This window comes from Quercus robur, chromosome 3 (genome assembly GCF_932294415.1).
Source record: "Quercus robur chromosome 3, dhQueRobu3.1, whole genome shotgun sequence".
Classification (NCBI taxonomy): Eukaryota; Viridiplantae; Streptophyta; class Magnoliopsida; order Fagales; family Fagaceae; genus Quercus; species Quercus robur.
Window position 1 is genome coordinate 21,512,502 of NC_065536.1, and position 24,337 is coordinate 21,536,838.

General features: G+C 38.5%; 1 protein-coding gene across 1 annotated transcript; it reads left to right on the forward strand.

The window, feature by feature from the left end:
- The first annotated feature begins 226 nt into the window (after nt 1–226).
- LOC126719396 (uncharacterized) lies at nt 227–9,029 on the forward strand. Its single transcript, XM_050421954.1, has 3 exons — nt 227–873; nt 3,940–4,529; nt 8,901–9,029. The coding sequence occupies exons 1-3, from the start codon at nt 258–260 to the stop codon at nt 9,027–9,029; spliced, it is 1,335 nt and encodes a 444-aa protein (XP_050277911.1). The 5' UTR covers nt 227–257.
- The last annotated feature ends 15,308 nt before the right edge of the window (nt 9,030–24,337 follow it).

Below are 24,337 nucleotides of genomic sequence, written 5' to 3' on the forward strand. Positions count from 1 at the left end.
AGTTTATAAGAAAATTAACTTCTAGGAAAGTCAAGGCTTTTTAAATTTTACTATTTAGTCTTTTTGCTAGCTGCCCACATAATTTGTGAACATGTCACATTAAATCCTAATAGAATCTAAATAATCTGACCAAGATATAAATCCATAATATGATATTATAAGATTTATTGATTAGCTGATTGCCATATATTTATTAATGTTAAAGTTATCTTTAGGAAAAGACGTCACTCTTGAGATTCAAGAATCAGCTTGCAGCAATGGACGCTGAACTTTTCAATTCTGCAATTTCTGGGAATGAAATTAGCTTTGCTTCAAATCCCGAGCAGTTGACAGCGGGGAGGAACTCTGTTCTTCACGTGGCAGCAAAATCTGGAAATGTGCACGTCATGGAGAAGGTCCTTGATTGGAAACCACCACTTTTGTATATGACAAATTCCAAAGGAAACACTGCACTACATATTACAGCAAGCTTAGGGCATTATAACTCGACAAAGCTGCTAATAACTTTTGCAAAAGGCCAAGAAGTTGAAATGAAAATGGAGCTACTAAGGAATCAAAATCTGGAGCAGAATACAGCACTGCATGAGGCTATAAGATATGATCATTACAACATTGTGGAGTTACTAATTCAGGAAGACCCAGGGTTGACTTTGATTACAAATAATGCTGGGGAATCCCCTCTCTTCCTAGCAGTGGATCGAAGATTTTATAAAATTGCTCTTCACATCATAGATACGCCAGGGGATCACCTCCCTTCCTATAAGGGAAGAAAAAGCAAGAATGTCTTGCATGCAGCTGTCATTAATCGCGCAAAAAGTGGTAATTATCTTGAACTAAATCTTTTGAAGTTTTCTATTCCTTTTTTGTTTTTTAGATGAGCTCTACTAAATTTAGCCAAAGAAGTTTAGGCTGATTATACTTATTATCTTATACAACATATATGACATACAAGCAGAATTTTCTGTGCTCAGCAATCCACTCTATGTTCTAACATTACTCCCTACCACTCAATATACAAATTTTGCATAGCATGAAATCTTCTATTGAATAAAGAAATGGAAATTATTCAACTGATTAGCTTAAGTGTAGCACTTTCTATATGTCCTATTGAGAACAATTTGGTATGCCTATGTTAGGTTTTAAATATTTAGTCTTAAATGTTTAGGTTCTAAATATGGGTATGTTGGCAAACCGAGAACAAAAACTTTTCTAGGATTAAATCTTAGGGTTTTTGAAGTGTTTTATACCTTGCTCAAGTTTATACAAGTCAAAATTCAAGAACATACAAGCTACAAAAAGGAGAATTCAAAAACTAAAGAGCTTGATCGATCGAAAGAGAGCTTCAACTGATTGAACTGCGATTTTGTAGATTTTTAAATTAGGCCTAACAGTTCGCGAAACGTTTAGGTTTTGAGTCCAACACTGCTAGATATAAAAGGAAAATCCTAATACACATTTTTCAAGTCTTAAGAGTTACTCCTGTGAAATATGTGAGGTTCTATAACCTTCTAACTCTACAAGCACCTACTAGAGATCAAATTCACATTGCTAGTACCCATCGCAGATAATTTTTTTAATATTTTTAATTATTTTTAATTTTAAATATCTACTGAAAATATCATTATGGATCAGATTTTTCCTTTTAAAAAAAATATAATAAAGAGATAGAAGAATAGAAAAATAAATTAAATATGATCAAATAGAGTCTCTTCTTAATTTCTTACTAGAAATATTAAAAATACAACAAAGTATTTAATTGGAAATATCACAAATGAACAAGAAATTCATCAAAAAGAGTTTGAAGATAATGAGATAATATAATAAATTCATAACAATGAATTATAACAATTTTGAAACATGTGGGGTAATTCTACTGTACCCCCTTACCCCCTTTTGGGGAATACGGTAGCCACTAGTAGGCAACCTGTCATACGAACACAAATGTAAATGATTATATTTGTACATTTAATTTCCATTCTCTTGGTGCCAGGATTCAACAGTGCAAGCTTTACCAATCACACCCAAGTTTCCAGAAATACTACCTACAATTTATTGTCCAGCCATGAAATAGATACTAAAAAAAAAATTCTGCTGATTTTCTAAAGTTTATCTACTAGTAGTAACTCAAAATCTACTTTGTCTATGATACCTCATCTCAAATGCATTCATATCAATTTGCACAAAATTTAGGTTGCAATTCATAATTGTAACATGTATCAATTGTGTTTGACAAATAACCCATATATAAATTAGTGACCACAGAGCTATTTCTACAGTACAGATGCAAAAAACAAAACCCAAATCAGCAAAAGAAACCAAAACCCAGAATTAAGCGATTACAACAGAAGATGAAAGGAACCCATATATGAAAATAAATAAATAAATAAAATAGAGTGAAAGAAGAGAGAGAACCTGGGCGAAGTCGATAATGAAGTGCCTGAAATTGGGATGCAAGCTAGCCTCCTTCTTAAGCCGATTGGCAATGGGTTTATAAATGGTTTTGAGAGCGAGGGTTCCCAACTTCACCACTGGGTTCTTTGGAAAACACCCAAAGAACCCACCATGGAATCCCACTGAAATTGAACCCACATGCAAACCCAAACAATACAAACATCAATAACAGAGAAGTGATAAAGAACTGGGGGGAGGAAAAAGAATCGGACAACGCGTAAGGAAAAAAACTGATAGAAGACCATCAGAATTTTATTTTATTTTGTTTATATACGCTGACTTGCTTTAACCAGTGACCGGTATCTAATAAAATTAAATTAACGGTCAAGATCATAACAACATTAAGTTGATGGTTCAGATTTAGTAGGGTTTTTTTTTTTGGAGTGAGACTCTGATAATAGCTTTTTATTATCAGACCAAGATACAAATTAGTTTTTGGTGTAGGCGAAGATTGAACTGCAGATCTCTTATACAACTATCAAGACTTTACCAGTTGAGTTAACTGGAACTCACAAGTTCAAATTTAGCTGGATACTTTACTAAAAAAAAAATATTACCGTAGAATGACCCTGAAACATGTATTATAACAAATCTTGATTACATAAAGAACATAGACCTTTTTTTTGTTGTTCAAATACATTTATTGCTTTTTGAACTTTACTCAGTACTTCTTATAGTTGTTTTAATATATGCTTTTTAAAGAAAAAAAAATTTAAAAATGAAAAAAATCATAATTGAGATTGATAGTGTCCCAAGAATTTAAGTGGATTAGTTATATTTTCAAATGAAAAGGAGATGGTAACAAAACCTAAATACAAAAAACAAATTTGAAAATTTGCATCTCAAAAGTAAGAAGAATGTAATTTTTAAATTAAAAATTATATTCAAGAAAGTTATATAAATTTTATTTAATTAAATTATTCTTTCACTTTCAAATTATAATTTTTTTTAAATTCTTTCTTATATTTATTGAATCGTTATAAAATTATATCCCGAATATATTTTGCCATGCACAATTTCAATTTTCATGTGCAGAATTATTTTTTTGATCAGTAATTGTATATCAATTTGTGTTCGTAGTATAAAAATAAGCTGGATTCTACAGAAAAGCAATTAATATCGTCTAGTGAAATTGACACCAAGGTTATATCCCTATCCTATCAATAAAAAGGGAATGTAAAATATAAAAAAGTTTTACCCTATGAAATCTGGTGTCTTGATGAATTGAAAAGATTCTAAAAAAAATCACCGCACATCCTTGGTGCGATGATCACTCCACAAGTATAAGTACTTGTGGGATGTGGGGGCAAGGGACGTGATTCAAGTCTCCAAGAGGGAGCTTCACACATATATACACTTAGACTAGGTTAGAGTAGAATTCTATTTGTTAAAAAAAAAAAAAAAAAAAAATATTTTCAACTATTCATCATCAACACATGCTATCTTTAACTAACTCGTAACAACATGATTTTTCCTCTCTCTTTATAGATTTTGTGCACAAGATGTTGGAAAATTTTCCAGATGCAAGTTTGGAAGCGGATGACTCTGGCTGGATTCCTCTTCATTATGCTGCACATTTTGGCAATGTAGATGTTGTCGAACAATTTTTGCAAAAAAATAATTCCATTGCTTACAAAAAGGACAATGAAGGGATGTGTGCTCTCCACATTTCGGCTAGGGAAGGAAATGAGGGTGTAATGAGAACAATCATTAAAATATGTCCAGATACTTGTGAATTGTTGGACGACAAACATAGGACAGCTCTTCATCTTGCTGTGGAAAGTGGAAGGATAAATGCGGTGAAACTTTTCCTAGAGACGGTAGCTTTTCAGGATCTCATAAATGAGCAAGATAAAAAAGGAAACACGCCTTTGCATCTTGCTGCTTTGCATCTAGATACTTATTCTCGAGTTCTTTTGTCTATTGTTCTTTTGAGTCCAGCTCCCAGCTATGTGCATTATAAAATATTAAAGATTCTTGCACACGACAGGAGAATTGACAAGTGGACTAGGAACGAGGAAGGGATGACCACCGCTCACATTATTCAATCAAATAACCAGCTTCTATGGTTTCAAAAGGTAAGCCTGGTAAAACTATTCCTAGTGAATATATATTGATTAAAAAAATATTTATATATTTTGAAAAAATAATATACTCATAGTTAGTTTAATTAATAAAGTCTTTTATCATTAAATAAAAAAGTAATATATACCGTATTAGTTTTTAAATTTGATTTTTTTTTCTTTTTTTTTTTTGAGTTTGTAAATTTGAAAACTATGGATTAATTTGTGATGGAGCTATATAAAAGAATGATTTTAATTAGAAATAAACTGATGATGCCGAAAATCGTCAGTAAGCCGCACAATCCTCCCGTGATCAAGATAACACCTGCACAACATAGAACAAGAAGACCTTAGGAGAGTACCAGTGTGGTACCGGCCAAAGACCCTCTGAAGGTTAAGTTAGAGAACTTCTCACAGCTCTAGAATGCCAGAACTGGGGTGAATTATGCGTACCTTTGCTTTCTGAGGGCTTTTGGTTTTTATAGTAGTCTAAAACCGACCTTTGTTTCTTGGCAAAGAATATGTTTCCTTGTGAGGAAGATCCTCATAAATATACATATTTTGTGAGATTCTTCCCATATAGGGATCTCGTTGACTAGGGTTAATCGTAGGGCGCAAGATATTTCCATTTAGGGTTGCTTGGGGACCTCCTAGCCATGTAGGTGACACGTGGCTTTTGTATCCATCCCCTCCTGCTTGCTAAGGTGGAATCCGTCCACCACAGAGGATCCATCTGTCATACCCTATCTCATACGTCAATTTCGGTTGGCCTTAGGAGAACAGATCCGTCTACTCTATTTTGGTCCTCTCCAGCTGGCCCCTCACTTTGAGAGTTTGTCACTTTATTTGGTAGACGGGTTCTTAGAGTGACGGTATGATTCAACCCTTGGGGAATGCATCTTGATTGACAGCCTAACCTAGTGTATTTCATGCACTAAGGACACGTGTCGCATTGATCAATGGCTAACTACTCGAATTGATGCATCCCTTTGTCTTCCATGCCATTTTCTCTATATATATATGCCATCTTCCCCTCTCATTTTTCACTTTTCATTGCGAATTTCTAACCAGAGCACTACCATCTTCTTATTGCTAGCACGTATACTGTCCACTTGGTGCGACCGTCTTCCAAGCTTTCTCCATCGGCTTTCTTTCATCATTAACTTGTAATGTGCCCTGCTTTTTATACTTTATTTTTTGCTTCCCTTTGCATGTCCATCCATTATGTAGATCCTGTAGAGTCTTAGGGTTTATCCATGACGTGTAGGTGATAGATGTCTAGTGTGGCGTCGAGTGACCAGTCGTGTGTCTGCGATAGGGCGGGCTACGATGAGGTGTACCTGTCAAGTCAAAACGACTCCGGCACCTCTTCTGATGAACGAAGTCCGTCATCCAATTCACCTTCCTCGGAAGTGGATGGGGACGTAGACATAGACGGGTCAAAGGATGACTCAAGCGACCAGATGGCTAGTGCTGAACCCCCAACTCAATCCGTCATAGGTCCTGATGGCCTTAGGGAATTCATTATCCTTCCATTGTGGATGATAAATGACTTTAGGTCCACAATCAAGCAAAAACATTTTGACACACTTAGAGAAAAATTCCAGATTCCCGTTAACATACCAATCTGTCTGTTAGGATTAGTGCCCTTAAATCCTATTGTATGATATTATGTATGACATTATGTATGACTTAATGTTGTGATTAATAAAGTTGCTTTATTATTATTTAAAATGATGGTAATATGAATATTTGGACATTATCATATAGTCCATGAGATGCATAGTATGTGATTTATGTGAAAAGTTACAGAAGATATAAATTACAGGTTCTTTGCAAACTCAAAATTTTAGTTCATAGTCGGTGATGAAATTGGGCATTTCATCTGTGAAGACTATAATATATCAATTAAGATGATTTGTCTTGATCATGGAAGTAGAGATTTCTAGTTGATATGTTTTAAGAGTTAAGACATATTGAATTGGACCACTGTGAGATTTATTATTCTCCTAACGACTGTCAAATGAATAATAAATCTCACGACTTCTTTTTACATGAATTCTTAATCCTGAGAGAATAATGGACCTGATCATGAAGTGTAGGTTGCTTTGATATATCATGAGTGAGATTTAAAGTTACGGTCAAAACCTCAGTATTTAGGTAGCCACATTTAGTGTTGATGGAATATATATTCTCAAGATGGAATTCATAGTCTCTTAACGGAGATATAAAATATTCCCTTGAGATAAGTTTAATGGGTTTGTTATTCAAAATGTTAGGCCTAACTACTTTAGTAAATATATATTCTCAAGATGGAATTCATAGTCTCTTAACGGAGATATAAAATATTCCCTTGAGATAAGTTTAATGGGTTTGTTATTCAAAATGTTAGGCCTAACTACTTTAGTAAATAGTTACTAAAGTATATATTTATGAAATTGGATTTCATAAATATGTGATGAATAATTTAAAGGATTAAACCGGGTACTCAAGGATTAAGATGTAGTAATTTACAAAGTGGCAGTCAATATTCATGACTTTGTATTACTACGAATATTTTATGAAGGGGTTGCATTTACAATAAAGTTTTGGGATATAATTTATTAATAAGATCTAGAGTGTAATTATATTTATTTAGTGGTATTAAATATAATTAATGGTAACTCTGGACTTGTCAAGAGTTGATAGAAAAGCCCAAAACCCGTTGGAGCTAGTGTCTTATTTGTTCCCTTTTGGTACCACTCCAACCCACATACTAAAGCCCAATTGGAAAGGCCCAAAAGGCTAGCCCAATTAGATAATCAGTTATAAGGAGAGCAATATACATAATTTTTGTAAGAACATGAAATGGTTTTGTATGTGAGGGTTAGACACTCTCTCATTCTCCCTTGAGCAAATTCATAGAAACTAATTGAGAGACCACACTTCTTAGGCATTAGTGGAATTAAAGTGAAGATTGAAAGTGTTGTCAAGAACTTTTGATCTTTGGTTTTGAAATTAACCATACCAAGGTACTCTCTTATTCTTGAATTCTGAAATTTACATAGTACATGTTATCAATTACGAATGAAGTAGATCCGTTAATTTTCCGCTGCATATATTTTGTATGTGATACAAACATGTATTTTTCCAACACCGTCTACCTCACAAGTCCGAAAAATGCTACTACAAGGGTGTGGATGACGTCGGGGTATACGAGCAAATGCTTAAGGTAGGGCTAAGGTTCCTATTAAGCGCTCTTCACCGTCACCTTCTCCAATATCTGGCATTGGCCATCACCCAGATCTCTCCTAATGCCTGAAAGGTCTTCCTCAGTGTAGAGGTCTTGTATGGAGTCCTTTCAAAGGGGGCGCGCAGGATGACGGTGGAGGATTTCTTTCACTGCTACTATCCGTCCGAGATCGTCCAGTCTAAGGGAATGTATAGCTTCTTGCCAAGGAAATCATCTCTTAGGCTAGTTTGTGAGATCCCTGACTCCAACAGGAATTGGAAGAGTCGAATTTTTTTCCTTGAAGGGGACAACTAGATGTGCCATCCTAACGACCAGGAGTTTATGCCAGTTGACAAGACTTGGGGAATAATGCCCTCGTTTGGTATGTGTTCGTCGGTCCTTCAATTTTTCTTTATCATTGCTTGTTTCACATAATGTTCTAACCGTCTCCTTTCGCAGCTCGAGACTGTCCAAAGGTTACTCTTGAGTGGTGGAGTTTTCTAGAACAGATCTTTAGGATCGAATTAAAGGAGAGAACTTGGGTGAAGCTTGTTACCTTGGATACTCTCCGCTGGTATTACGAGGGACCTAAGCCCACTGAAGCCGCCCGTCGCTATGATCGTTTAGCTCGCCAACGTAAGTCCATCACATCTTTTATTATTTTATTTATAGTAACTTTACCTAACTTCTATTTTGGTCCGTCTTAATCAAGAATGGAGGACGGGAAGAGGAGAGCCTACATTAAGCAGCAGGCAGTTGCAAGGAAGAGGGAAGGAATGGGTACATCCAACCTATCTAGCCATCTGATAAAAATGACCGTCCACCTAAAAAGTCCAAGGTGGTGAAAGAGCCTGTCGTGGCTATTCCTGCTGAAGGGAAGCTTCCTCCCCCACCCGTCCATAGGAAAGGCAAGGGCTTGATGACGGGTCAAGTTCCTGGTGATGAAATACGCCCGTCGTTCTTCATAAGGATCCCAAGTACGCTTTAAAGCAGCTCTCGTCCATCCTCACAAGTAAAGACTATGAGGACTTGGGCAACCATTCTATTGAGGCCATGGGGGAGACAAGCCTCTTTAGCTTGGCTCAAGTTCGTTTCCGTCTGCCATTTCTTTCCGTCATGCTGTTTGTTCATTAATTTATGATGTAGAAACTAACCTTGTTATTGGATGCCTGTAGGGGGTGCTCAGGATGAAGGGCCTGATGGACTGCTGCTTGTCCCAGGCGATGGTGGTGGATCGTGTGAGGGCTAGGGCAGAGGCGTTGGAGGACGAGCCCGGTGAGTTGAAGGCCTGGAAGGCCGTCTAGGAGAAGAAATTTTACCTGACGAAGAGGCTCCTAGAAGAGGCGGAGGAGCCAGCAGAGGCACTGAAAAAAGTTCTTTAGGACATGGAGGATGAAATCACCAAGTCCAAGAAGCTGCTCTATCAAGCTAAGGATGACACAATTAAGGAGTACCGTGACTCCGACGCCCTTCTATCCGAGCTAGGAGGTTTCTTCACTGACGGCTTGGACGATTGCCTCCGTCAGGTTAAGGCTTCCTTCCCAGACCTGGACCTATCTCATATCACCATTGACACCGAAGGCCAAACTTCAGCCCGTTCGATTGAATCAGAGGGAACCGAAGATCTTTTTGCTGATGATGTCAATCTTGACCCTCCAGTTGATGGGGAAGCCATTCTTGCTAACCATGAAAAATCCATTGAGGATGGTACCTGTCTGCTTAAAGATGTGTAGGTTGAAGACAAGAATGAAGAGCCCCCCCCCCCCCCCCCGGTCCAGTAGTTTTTTTTTTGTCCCCTCTGTTTGCTTTATAATATTTTGGTTATATGCTTGACAATGTATACTTGCAATATTTATCCATCCATTTTGGACTTACACATGTATGTTTTCTTTATGATGAGCCTATGCAAGTCTCAGTTATTGCTCTAGAATGAGCTTGTCCACTATTCTAGACTTTTAATGGAGATAAGTCATCCTTACAGGATGAGCTCGTCTGATTTTTTGGACTTAGTAAAATGAAAACAATCCCTTCAAGAATCTGTCCACTCTATAGACTTTGTAATACAAATCACCCCTTTAGGATGAATCCATCCACTTTGTGGACTTATAAATTTGTTCTCATCTCTTTTGGACGAACCCATCCATTCTATGTACTTAGTGAATACGAATCATCCTAGGGTGAATCCGTCCACTATTCTAGACTTTACAAATACAAATCATCCCTTCAGGATGAATTCGTCCACTCCGTGGACTTGGTAAATACAAATCATCCTTTAAGGATGAATCCGTCCACTCCGTGGACTTGGTAAGTACAAATCATCCCTTTAGGATGAATCCATCCACTTCGTGGACTTGGTAAGTACAAATCATCCTTTTAGGATGAATCCGTCCACTCCGTGGACTTGGTAACTACAAATCATCCCTTTAGGATGAACCCGTCCACTATGTGGACTTGGTAAGTACAAATCATCCCTTTAGGATGAAGTCATCCACTTTGTGGACTTGGTGAATACAAATCATCCTTTTAGGATGAGCCTGTCCACTTTTGATAATAATAATAATGTAGAAATGTAGATAACATACACACGGAATTTCTAAATAACTCCTCTTATTGTGAAAAATTCGCGGATAAAAATTGTCTTTTGAAAAAACAAAAAAATTGCCCTTCGGGCTTAAAAGAAACTGTAGATAATAGAAATTAAGCTAAAAGGAAATAAACTGGAAATGAGAAGTGTCGTCGCCCCTGCTACTGTCTACTGGTAGTACTTCTTAAGGTGCTCTGAGTTCCATGGGTGATGCAACTTTTGTCCATCCAGTGTCTCCAGGTGGTAGGTTCTTTTCCTATACCATGATGCTATTCTATATGGTCCTTCACAGTTAGGTCCTAGCTTCCCCTAGGAGGTGTCTTTTGTGGCGCCCATCACCTTTCTTAAGACGAGATCTCTAACCTGGAAGTCCATGTGTCTGACTTTGGATTTGTAGTGTTTGGCCATGAGGTTCTAGTACCATGCTATTCTTTGTTTAGCCGTTGTTCTGACTTCGTCCACCAGATCAAGCTGTATGCGTAAAGCTTCGTCATTCTTGCCCTCGTCATGGTTCTCTATTCTGTAGCTTGTAAGTCCAACTTCAGCCAGGATGACCGCCTCACTTCCATATGCTAGTCGAAATGGTGTCTTCCCTATAGGCGTTCTTGCTGTAGCCTGTATGCCCATAAAACACTTGGTAGTTCGTCCGGCCATATACCCTTTGCCCTCTTGAGCTAAGTCTTGATGATTTTGAGCAAAGATCAGTACGTGACCTCAACTTGTCCATTGGCTTGAGGGTGGGCGGGCGATGAGTAGTGTTTCTTAATCCTTAATTGCGAGCAAAAATTTCTGAATTCGTCGTTGTAGAACTACTTTCTGTTGTCTGAGACAAGCACTCTGGGTATACCGTACCTGTAAATGATGTTCTTCCATACGAAGCTTCATACATTCTTCTCCGTGATGGTGGCCAAGGATTCAGCTTCTATCCATTTGGTGAAGTAGTCAATACCACTACTAGGAATTTCAACTATCTAACCATTGTTGGGAAGGGGCCCATGATATCTGTGAGAGACCGTGCCCCTGGCCCCCTTTTTTAGGATGTTGGGCTAAACTCACGTGAATGGGTGAAATCATGTTATTGCCTCTCAAAATGGAGGTTCGACTAGTTATATTTTCCCTTTTAGATTAAGGGTTTTACAATGTAGTCGCCGCTTATTTAATTATTGGGATAAATAAGAAAACCAAAATTGAAAAATTTCTCATTTTATTAATTTTCAATTGAATATACATTGATCATAGGAAAATTACATGATTTTGGTCCTAGATACAATCTAAGAGAAAGTAAATAACTTTGTTTCCTAATTACAATTTAAAAATTAAAAATTACAAGGACAAACATTGGTCTATCAACCCTTGATCTAAGTTTGGAGGCTATGTTACAAGGTGGAAAGGTGTTAGGCACCCACCTTGCCCGGTGAAATCGGTCTTCTAGATTATGGTAGCCAACATTCATATCACATCATTCAATATGTTATCAATCAATTTGCATGTTGAATTTAAAGTGTGTGCATGTGATAAACCCTAATTCATTTTATTAAGCATTTCATTTGGGTTGAAAAATAAATTCTAGTGAATGTGTGTGGATTGTGATATCCTAGATTCAAGAATCTGAAAGAATTATTAAACAAACATGTTTTTCATATTTTTGATGTGGATTTAAGATTAAAACTAGTGTTATGCATGAACATGTGATGAACAACCAAGAACATGTGAAGAACATTTAAGAACAATTAAGAGCACTCAAACATATTCAAGGGAATTTAAATAATTGCTATCATGCTTTAATCTTAAACTCTCATCATGGTAACACAAAAACCAATTAGGGAAAAAGATTATACTTTCATGCAAGATCCATATGGTAGAGGAGGAGACTCTTGAAGGAAGTCCTAAGGGTGGAGGAAAAGAAGAGTTAGGAGAGGAAAAGTGAGTCTCACTTAATACCTTGAGTCTCAAGAAGACCAAGATATGACAAGACTACTCAACTTCTTAGAACTCAAGAGAGGAGAAGAGAGGGGGGTTTTTGTCTCGTGTCTTGGAATGAAGAAGATGAGGGGTTTATATAGTAGTGGTGGAGGAATTATGAATGGAAGGCCATTTAATGAGGGTTGACAAAGAAGCAGACCTCATTTTAGCTTTTGGGGAAATTTGGTGCATTAAATGTGGAGATTGGTGAGAGTGAGGAGCAAGCGAAATTCAGTTTTCTCGTAGATACTGTAACAGCCTATAGAGCCAACTTCAAAAATCCATCTTACTCAATTCTGATCGGAATTGTCTCATTCTTGAGTCCTGGATGTTTAGTTTCTGGGAAAATTAACCTTATTCACAGATTCAAAATATTCTGAGAGATATCGATGAAATGGTGAGCAAAGGTCATTTGTTAGAAAATTATTTCAGCACAATTAACATTAATAGGTCCCAAATTAGCTCCCAATTAACACTAAATGGCTCAAATCACTCTCATTTTAGACTTAATTGGTTCCAAATTTACCCTAATTAAAAGATAATTGCACAAATTACTCATTGAATAATTAACGTTTATCTATCTAATTAATTAGGTGTATGCAACCTCAGCATAAAATGTAGTCCTAACCAATCAAATTATGACACATCATTAATCTAAAATTAATTATAATTATAACAAATTGGAATCAATTGTTCATAATCACATATAGTCGGACTCAATTTGTGATAGTGCATCTCAGCCATTAAAACTTGATTTGATGATAACTTTCAATTTGATGGTCCAATTAGGGCTTATGACCAGTCGATTTGGTCGTTATAACATCAGAATCATTTTGGTGAAGTGAGAATAAGGGCTAGTGACTAGAATCAAGATACATATTTCCAAGGCGAAATTACTCTTTTACCCTCCATGTGAGGTTAAATGAGGGTTGCAAAATGAGGTGTCAACAATATCTAACCCCCATTGAGCGAATGGCCATAGGGCAGTTATTGGGGTGAGCTCCTCTGTCGGTTGCCTGATGAGGTTGCCAAATCTCTGACACTTGTCTCAAGTTTTGACGTATGCATAGGCATCCTTCTACATGGTTGGCCAGTAGTATTCTGCCCGGATTAATTTATGCACCAACGATCGTGATCCAGAGTGGTTTCCGCAGACTCCTTCGTGGACTTCTCTCATGACATAGTCTGCCTCTTCAGGGATAAGGCACCTTAGGTACGGTTGAGAGAAGCCTCTCTTATATAGAACGTCTTTAATCAGAACGAAGCGTGCTACTTGAACCTTCAATCTCCTTGCAACCTCCTTGTCGTCAGGTAGCACGCTGTCCTTTAGGTAGGAGGTTATTAGTGTCGTCCAATAGTACCCAGAACCTATCTCCTACACACCGAAGCCGTCTATTACTGGTGAAATTTGAACAAAGGATAATACCTGACCGGGGGTGAGCATGTGCTCCGTTGAAGCAGCTTTAGTAAATCAGTCGACATGCTCGTTCTCCTCCCTTAGGATTTGAACAATCTTTACTTGGAGATTGCTAACTTGATCCTTCACCTGTTAGAGGTACTTCCTCATCCATTCGTTCTTGCATTTATAGTCACCATTAACTTGACTGGTTACTACTTGGGAATCGCAGTATACGACCATATTTTCAACTCCTGCCGCTTGGCAAGGTCCAGCTCCGCTATCAAGGCTTCGTATTCTGCTTTGTTATTGGTTGTAGGGAATTCAAGACGGACCATGCTTTCAAACTTATCTCCTATGGGCTGTGGAGTACCACACCAACTCCACCTGCTTGCCTATTAGAGGATCCGTCTATGTGGATGCTCCATGGTAGGCTTTCTTCTGCCCCCTAGCCTTCCACGAGAGTGAATTCTGCGATGAAGTCAGCGACTACTTGCCCCTTTATAGTTGTGTGCGGTCGATACTATATGTTGAATTCGCTTAACTCGACTACCTATAGTGCCATTCGTCCTGCGGCTTCAGGGTTGCTCATTACTCTACGCAAGGGCTTATCCGTCAGGACGACCATAGTGTGTGCCTGGAAATACGACTTGAGCTTTCGTGTTGCAGTTACTAACACGAAAGCAAGCTTTTCCATCAGGGGGTATTTCTCTTCTGCTCTTCAAAATACTCGGCTTGTGAAGTACATGGGCTTTTGCACCCTATCCTCTTCTCTGATCAAAGTCGCATTGACAGCGGCTAGGGAGACGGCTAGATATAGGAATAGTTCTTCCCTTGGCTTAGACAGCTTAGTAATGGCGAAGAAGAAAGATATGCTTTCAGATCTTCAAATGCTTGCTGGCACTCGGTCGCCCATTCAAATGACTTCTTCAATGTGCGGAAGAAAGGTAGGCACTTATCCGTTGCTCTTGAGACAAACCTGTTTAATGCAGCTACTTTGCTGTTCAAGCTCTGTACCTCCTTGACCGTCTTTGGCGGAGCTAACTCCATTATGGCCTATATCTTTTCCGGGTTGACCTCAATACCCATATGGGATACCATGAATCCCAGAAACTTTCTTACCATCACCCCGAATGCACACTTGCTTGGATTTAGTTTCATGTTGTAAGACCAAAGGGTGTCGAAGGTCTCTTGGAGGTCACTCAAGTGGTCATCCTCTCGTATGCTTTTTACCAGCATGTAGTCCAAGTAAATTACACATTCCTTCCAATCTGATGAGCGAACATTCTATTCATCAGCCTTTGGTATGTGGCGCCCGCGTTCTTGAGTTCGAACGACATTACTTTGTAGCAAAAGAGACCCTGGCTAGTAAAAAATGAAGTCTTCTCTTGATCAGCCTCATTCAGTTTGATTTGGTTGTAGCCAAAGAATGCATCCATGAAGCTTAGCAACTGGTGTCTTGCAGTTGAGTCTACCAAGATGTCAATCCGCAGGAGAGGATAGCTGCCCTTAGGGTAGGCCTTATTTAGGTCCATGAAATCTACATACATCCTCCACTTTCCGTTGGCTTTCTTGACCATCACCACATTGGCCAGCCAGTCGGGGTAGTACACTTCTCGTATAAAGTTGGCTTCTTGTAATTTGCGAACCTCTTCTGCGATGGCTTTGTCTCACTCCTATGCGAACACCCGTTTTTTCTGCCGGATGGGAGAGAAAGAGGGCAATACATTCAACTTATGGACTATGATTGATGGATCAATTCCGAGCATGTCCTCATGGCTCCAGGTGAATATATCCTGGTTTTCCCTTAGAAACGTTGTGAGTACTTGACGCATTGGTTGGCTAGCCAAAGTGCCTATCCTGGTTGTTCGTTCAGGCCTAGAATCATCAAGGAGTACTTCTTCCAATCCTTCCACTGGTTTTGCTATTATTCGTTGTTCTTCTATACACATAGTCTGCAAATGATCATCCATTTCTAGCATGGCAATGTAGCGTTCGCGTGCCGCCACTTATTCCCCCCATACTTCTCCTACTCCATACTCTGTGGGAAACTTGATCATCAAATGGTAGGTTGAGGTTACGACCTTCCATGAATTCAAAGTATGGCGACCCAATATGGCATTGTACGCGGATGAACAATCAATAGCCAGGAATGTGACATCCTTGGTGATCTGCTGAGGGTAATCACTGATTGTGACTGGCAGGGTGGCCGCTCTTAGGGGATGCACCTTTGTTCCTCCGAATTCTACGAGTGGTACGTTGGTTGGAATCAAACGTTCTCTCCTTATCCTCATCTGTTGGAATGTCGGATAGTATAGGATATTGGCAAAGCTCCCGTTGTCCACAAAGACTTGGTGTGTGTTGTAATCCCCTACACGTATGCTGACTACAAGTGCATCGTCGTGTGGGTGATGAAGACGTTGTGCATCTTCCTCCGTGAACCCAATTACGGGGTTGTCGATTCGTGCTATCTTTGGGATGTATCCTATCAGCTGGATGTTTTAAACCATTCGTAGGTAGGTCTTGCATGCCTTCTTGGAAGAATTGGAAGTTGCACTGCCCCCTATAATCATACTTATGTCTCCCATCTTTGAGACGTATACTATCAGCTGAATGTTTTGAACCATCCGTAGGTAGGTCTTGCGTGTCTACTTGGAAGAACTGGAAGTTGCACTACCCCCTATAATCATCCTTATGTCTCCCAAAGGTGGCCTAAGGCACTCGTTTTCTCTTCGAGCAGGCTGTTCTTGGGGCCGTTCTATCCCTTCCTTACTGATGAATGTTTGCAACTTCTCTTGCCTGATGAGAGAGTCTATCTGCTGCTTTAAGTCATAACACTCGAACGTATTGTGCCCGTGATTGTGGTGGAAACGGCAGTACTTGTCTCTAGATCTTGCTAGGGTCTCCCTTCAACTTATCAGGGAATGTCAGGGCTCCTTCGTCCTTGATCTACATCAGGACTTGATCAATCGGGGTGTTCAGAGGGGTAAAGCTTGTGAATCTTCCGGTGGGAGGCTTGGAGCATCTATCTTCCCTTCTATCTCCTGTCCTTGCTACCTTTCGCCCCTTGTCCTGTCGTGCTTCCTCCTATCTCTCTCTCTCTTTTTGGACTTCTCTTCCTGAGCTAGCTACGTGTCTTCCACATTTATGTACTTAGTAGCCCTGTAGAGCACATCTGACATGGTTTTTAGGTCATTCTTATACAAGGAAAATAGAAACTTACCCTTCCGTAGCCTATTTGTGAATGTGGCCACGAGTATCTTGTCATCAGCTTCATTAATTGAGAGTGCTTCCTTGTTAAAACGGGCTATGTAACCTCAGCGTCTCATCCTCTCGTTGCTTAATGCTCATGAGGAATGCAGTGGACTTCTTATACCTGTGCCCTTCGATAAAGTGTGAGGCAAACTGGGCGCTTAACTCCTTAAAGGTACCAATGGAATTGGGCGTCAACTTGTTGAACCAAATCCTTACAGGGCCTTTCAGCGTAGTGGGGAAGGCCCTGCACATAATCTCGTTTGCCATTCCTTGCAGGTGCATCAAAGTCTTGAAGGACTCCAAGTGATCTAGAGGGTCCTTAGATCCGTCGTAGCTTTCCACCTAAGGCATATGGAATTTTGGTGGAAGGGGGAACGACGTAACGGATGCGGTGAATGGAGAATCAGTTCGATGGACCAAGTCATTGAGGTCGCTAGACACCCGTCCTTTGAGGGCATTCATCATGAAGTCCATCCGTTCCTTCATCATCTACATCTCCGCAACTATGTGAGGTGGAGCCGTATCTGTGGCGGATGGGCAGCTTGTATCCTATCACTCTTGTCTGCTTGGGGCGTTGCTGCCTTCCGGCCCCTCTTGGTTCCTTCTTTCACTGCTGGTTCCTCCCTGGTCCTTTTCCTGGGTGTTTAGCGTTGCATTCTTCTGGTGCAGCTACTCCTCTAGGTCATGATTCTGCTTGGTGAGGCGTTCCACTGCTGTTGTGAGGGTTTGAACCTGTCTCTCCAAGGTAGTGGTGCGTGGTTCGTCACCTTGATTGTTAATGGTTGTTGCCATCGAACGAGTAAGTACCATGCAACTTTTTTGTCCAAGAAGCGGTAAGTATGGCCAAATTTCTTTCCCACGGACGGTGCCAACTGATGATGACAAAAATCGTCAGTAAGTCGCACAGTCCTTGCGTGATCAAGACAATACTTGCACAACACAGAACAAGAAGACCTTAGGAGAGTACCGGTGTGGTACCGGCCAAAGACCCTCCGAAGGTAAGTTAGAGAACTTCTCACAACTCTAGAATGCTAGAACTGGGGTGAATTATGCGTACCTTTGCTTTCTGAGGGCTTTTGGTTTTTATAGTAGTCTAAAACCGACCTTTGTTTCTTGGTGAAGAAGATGTTTCCTTGTGAGGAAGATCCTCATAAATATACATATTTTGTGATATTCTTCCCATATAGAGATCTCGTTGACTAGGGTTAATCGTAGGGCGTAAGATATTACCATTTAGGGTTGTTTGGAGACCTCCTAACCATGTAGGCGACACATGACTTCTGTATCTGTCCTCTCCTGCTTGCTAAGGTGGAATCCGTCCACCATAGAGGATCCGTCTGTCATACCCTATCTCATCCGTTGATTCCGGTTGGCCTTAGGAGAAGAGATCCGTCTACTCTATTCTAGTCCTCTCCATAAACATATAACACAAAATGTAAAATATATAAGATAAGGATTTAGTCCAATGTAGTGGGCTTGTTGAGATGTGAATACATGAAAGATATTTGACACATGTCAACATCTAAATAGATCCAATCTAATGCATAAAAGCACTAGACTTCAAAAATATATATTCTAATATATACATTAATATTTGGCTTGGTAAATGAAATCTATATAAATATTTATTTATGAATTATATATATTTTTTGTTTATTTATTTTGCTTACAAATAATTGGGAGAGTCTGATTGGAATCAATATTGTCTTCAGGGAGAGAATCAAGCATGTCATTGAACTGCATGACCTTGTCCATATGGACTGAAATCTTTTGACTTTAAATATTCTTTCGTGCAAGAAAACATCTGAACCTGATAATAAAAATAAGGCGGGGTTGACCGCTTGAGGGATCCCACTCCCAACCATGCATGTCCCAGGACTACAATAAAAAAAAATTGCAATTTCAGGTATTAGTCAGTGACATTTCCTTCTCAACGCTTGCAGAAAATAATTATGAAAACGTGTAATTTGGAAGGAGTAGATGACGGCCAGACTCCGAAAGAAGTGCAGACTCTCGAGAACAAAGGCGCGTCTATGGCTACAGATGACCAGGAGAACATTTACAAATTCAGTTTAACGTCAATAACAATCATTACAACTGTCACCTACGCAGCAGCCTTCCAACTGCCTGGCGGATACGACAGTAATACGGGCATGCCAGTTTTAAGAAATCACCCAGCCTTTTGGTTCTTTCTGGTATTTAATTCACTCTCCTTTGCTTGCTCAGCTGCCGTAATGTTCATCCACTACCTAAAGAATTCGGAAACAAATAAGAAGACCAGACCAAGATTTGAAATTTTGCTAAAATATTTAACTTATTTGTCCATTTACTTTATGCTCATTGCCTATATTGGGAGCATGTTAGAAATCGTGATCGGATCCAAAGTTCATTCGCAGTCAAGTGCCCCTCCCCCAAAATAATGAAAGCCAAATTGATTTATTCACCATTATGAAAATTTGTATACAAACAATATAATTTGGAAATAAATTAGTGTATCTAATTGTTGAATTATTTCTTTTATTTATCCGTGAATTTTAACTTTAGAAAAAAAAAAAAATCCAAAAATCGTTTATTCATGTAATTAGGGGTGTCCTCGGGTCGGGTTTGTGTCTAACCCAGAACCGACCCGCTCACATCAGGTGGGACGTTGAACGACCCGCCGCTGACCGCTGACAACCTCGGTTCAAGCCGGATCGGGCTTCGGTGGACAACGGTCGAGTCGGTCGAAGTTAGAGTGAGTTTTAACCTCCAGATCTTCGCCGGAAATAGCCAAATCTTCGCCGGATCTTGCCGAATCTTCTCTGGATCTTCGTTGGATCTGCTGATTTTTCTTTAGATCTGTGCGACAACCACGGGATCGAAGCAAGAAAGACCACCTCAAGCCCAGATTTGAACGAGAACTTCCATCTCATCGCCGGATCTTCACCGTATCTTCACTGGATCTTCGTCGGATCTGTTGATTTTTCTTCGGATCTGTGTGACAACCATGGGATCGAAGCAAAAAACACCACCTTAAGCCCAGATTTGAGCAAAAACTTCCATCTCATCGCCGGATCCAACCAAAAACTACCAAATCTTCATTGGATCTGAGTGGATCTAGGTAGATCCGGTCTTCTTTCACGGGATTCGTCGGTCGGACCGGGTTCATCGGGTTTTGGAGAAGAAAACCCGCCATCCAACCCGTCGGAATCGGTTTTTCGTGGCGAAGACCTGCTGCCGACCGTCATTGGTGTCGGGTCGGTTGGTTTTTGGAACGGCCCGAGCGGTTTGGGTGGGTGGGTCGGTTTTCGGTTTCTGGTGGACAGCCCTACATGTAATGAAAATCCTTAATATATATTATAATGATTATGTTATCTTCTTATGAGTTATTTATATTAAATATCTCTTAGTATATATTTACGCAAATTTTAGGTTAAAATACATATTATAATCATTTTTGCATCCTTAGGTTTCATTTTATTATGCCAAATGGCTTGTAGTTGAATTGACACATCCTCATGTATAAAGTGCTTGGGGGTTTAGGGGGGAAAGAGTTTGAGCTGTGGGGTTAGTAGCATATTGTAATTATCTCTCAAAAAAAAAGTTTCTTTTTATTATTTTAGTCTTTGAAGTCCTTCCAAGTACTCTAATAACTGTTCAAAAAAATATTATCTTATAATGCAAATTTGTTTAATATGTTCAAAATTTAGTTTACAGAAAACTAGCCTTGCCCAGTAACAACACCCTTCCCCATAAAGAAAATCCGCAATAGCTCGTGAGTATTCCAAAAGTATTGTGTTTGTAGCTCTATTTTATCAATAATGAGTTTGTTGATAACCTTTCAACGCCTTCTTAATTGGGACAGAGCTACTTAAAGATCGAGGGGCGCCATGGCCCCCCAAGAAATTTTTTTTATAAAGCAAATTTAATAGTCTATATATTTTGTAATGGTTTTGAATTTGAACCCAATAAAATCCATCTTGCCCCTAACATAATTCTCAGCGTCTTAAACAATAAATTATCCCAATCACACTATAAAAAACGCGGGCTATAGCCGCATTTGAAAGTGTCTTTAGTTGCGTTTTTGTGATAGGGCCTATAGCCACGTTTAAAAAACGCAGCTATAGGTCCAGCTGAATAATTTTTTTTAAAAGGATGACCTATAGCTACGTTTTTTAAAACGCGGCAATAGGTGAAGTCTATAGCCGTGATTGTAAGTATCTTTAGCTGCGTTTTTGTGATAGGGCCCATGGCCGCATTTAAAAAACGCAGCTATAGTTCTAGCCGAATAAATTTTTTTGGAGGACAAAACGCAGCTATAGGTACCACAAAAAAAAAAAAAAAAAAAAAAAAAAAAAAAAAAAAAAAAAAGAAAAAGAAGAAAAGGATGGCCTGAGATATATAGCCATATTGAATTTTTTTCTAGGAGGACCTATAGCCGTGTTTTTAAAAACGCGGCTAGAGGTACCACACAAAAAGGATGGCCCGAGATATGTAGTCGTATAGAATTTCTTTTAGGAGGACCTATAAAAATGTGGCTATAGGTAATATATTTTTTAAAAGAAGGACCTATAGCCGCGTTTTTAAAAACGCGGCTATAGGTAACACACAAAAATGGTGGCCTGAGATATTTTTTATGGGGACCTATAGCCTTGTTTTCAGGGGACCTATAGGTAACAACCAAAAAAAAAAAAAAAAAAGGATGGCCTGACCCCCCACCTACCGCATTTGCTCCCAGCCACTCAATTCAAAATATCTCTTTTCACTCTTTGGTTGGCCACACATCTCTCTTTTATCTTCTTTTCTTTTCTTTTTCTCTCAACACAATGCACACACTCATCCTCTACCTCACTGTTCCGCCGGTACACTCCGCACCACCATATACTTCATTTTTCTAGCAAGGATCATTGAAAACTTCATAGGAAAAGCTAAGGCTCACTCATTTCTACTATTTGAGGTAAAAAATTTCTAATCTTTTTATGGGTATTATACTTTTGCTAGAGGTTATTTTTTATCAAAGCTTTAATAACAAAACCTATGTGATTTATGAGCATTGGGAGTAATATTTGTGTTTATATGTATGGGTTTTACATTAGTGTAATTATTTGATTTTGAATTTTTTGGATCTATGCTTGAATTTGTGCTATTGTGTTGTTGATATTATGCTTATGTTTAAATGGGTTTGTGTTCTTGAGCTTGTTCTTTTGTGTTTCTAAGCTTGTGCTTTTGTGTTCCTTGAACGGATTTAGTGTTAAATTTGGGTTGGTTTTGTTGAATGAGAGGAGATTCATGGATTTGTGTTCTTATATTTTGGAGCACGTTGTGTTTGTATTGTGTGTATGTTGTGTTTGATTTTGAATTTTCTGGGTGTGTTTTTATTGTGAGTATTTTGTGTTTGATTTTGAATTTTCTGGGTGTGTTTGTATTGTGAGTATGTTGTGTTCGATTTTGAATTTTCTGGGTTTGTGTTTGATTTTGAATTTTTTGGATTTGTGTTCAATTTTGAATTTTCTGGGGAAAAAAAAAAACTAGAATTAAAAAAAAAAAAAAAACTATAGTCGCGTTTTAAAAAACGCGGCTATAGGTCCGAAGCTATAACCACGGTTATAAACGCGGCTCAAAGCTGGTCTGTAGCCACGTTTTTTAGAAACGTGGCTATAGGTCTGACCTTTAGCTGCGGTTACAAAAACCCGGCTATAGGCCTATTGCCGCGCTGTTTAGGCTGGGTTTGTAAACGCGGCTATAGACCCCTTTTTTTTGTAGTGTCAACCGAATAAGATATTAGCTCAAACAACAAAATAAATACCCTTAAAAAAATTTCTTTAGTAATTCATAATTTCTCTAAACTCTAATTCCCACTCATTTCTTTTTAAGTTTGTTTGCTCTCTCTCTCTCTCTATTTTGTTTGAGCTCTCTAACTAAGCTATCTAAATTTTTTTACTTAAAATAATTGAAGTTGTGCTTTTAAAAAGTTACGGAGCAAGGTGGGGGTTGCTTTGTTGAAGAACAATTCATAAATTCAAGATTTTTTTGTCTTTTAATTTAGAATATCAAAGTGACAGTTTGAATATATACACTGTTTTAACTTAGACTTAGTTAGTGGTATACTTAGCAATTAGATAATAAAATTAAAAAGCAACACCCCACTAGTCATAACACACTATACATTGTTCAATGGTTGCTGCGCATAGCACACTCCACCTTCTCATCAACAATAGTGGTTATAAAAACCATATGCCGTCGACCTTCACCCTCATACTCACTTTACAAAAAAGACGAGTTATAGCAGTGGTTTTTTTTTTTTTTTTTTTTTTTTTTTTTTTTTTTTTTTTGTAATGCTTACAAAAAACGCTATTAAAGAGGGTTTATTGTAGTGAATTTTCAAATGCTACTATAAGTCTCTTTGTAATAGTGGTTTTTTGGTAACCACTAAAATATACTCTCCTTTTCTTTTCTTTTTGTTCTCTTTTTTTTTTTTTTTTTTTTGGTAGCGGTTTCCCAGTCACCACTATAAAAATCATTGCTATAAAACAATACTGCTGCCAAAAAAGATTTTTTTTTTTTTGTAGTAATTATTTTAAATTGCTTCTATAAGTTTGTGTTTATTTATTATTGATTTTTATTCTCACTTCTCTCTCCTCTCTCCTCTCTCCTCTCTCCTCTTTGACTCTCTCTCTATTATTTTATATTATTTTATTATGTGGTATGTAAAATTAAGAAATGAGACATTGGATGTATTTTTAAATGAGTTATAGTAAAATAGATAAAATAGCTTTTTAGAGTATTGTAAGGACTCAATTTGTAACGATCCCAAACTCGTATTGGGTTCGAACGCTAAATGCCCAAACAATAAGTTTGTAGAGCGTGGATATAAAAGAACTAGATTAACTTCAAAAGAAAAACGATTAAACTTAACGTTTCTAGATGGATTAATACAAATATTACGATCAATTTATCCTTGAAACAAGCTAAGTTCTTTATTTCATAAGATTTTCTTCTAAGTCTCACTTGTTTAGAAGTTCCCATCCCCCCTCTCAATGCATTCTTCTATATTATATACTGCCATCTTGGTGTCATCTTCACCACACACGTGTAGGTTGGATTTGGGGGATCCATTCCTATCCCATCCAACACTTCCTGGAACCTTCAACCAGCAGCTGTAAGGCTGCTTCATCACTGTTTAGGCATCACCTCCACATTAATGTAGCCAGAGAGTTGGTTGAAAGGCAATTAATGCGGAGGCAGCAGTTGTTAAAGATATTTTTTTATCTTTTCTTTCTTACCCTTGGCCCCAAGTCCCACCTTTAGTGGTAATGCAATTTCGAAGTGCGTTTGTGACAATACGACATTCAAGTTGTCCTCGGACACATATTGCCGAGAAGGATTTTGTCCTCGGACGAATACTGGACCCATCTCATATGATATCTACCTCTCTT

Bases quoted from the DNA above. Each gene is read 5' to 3' on its own strand.
- LOC126719396 (XM_050421954.1), top strand. From the start codon at position 258: ATGGACGCTGAACTTTTCAATTCTGCAATTTCTGGGAATGAAATTAGC. The intron at 874-3,939 runs GATGAGCTCTAC...CTCTCTTTATAG, and splicing joins TATTCCTTTTTTGTTTTTTA to ATTTTGTGCACAAGATGTTG. The intron at 4,530-8,900 runs GTAAGCCTGGTA...GGATGCCTGTAG, and splicing joins AGCTTCTATGGTTTCAAAAG to GGGGTGCTCAGGATGAAGGG.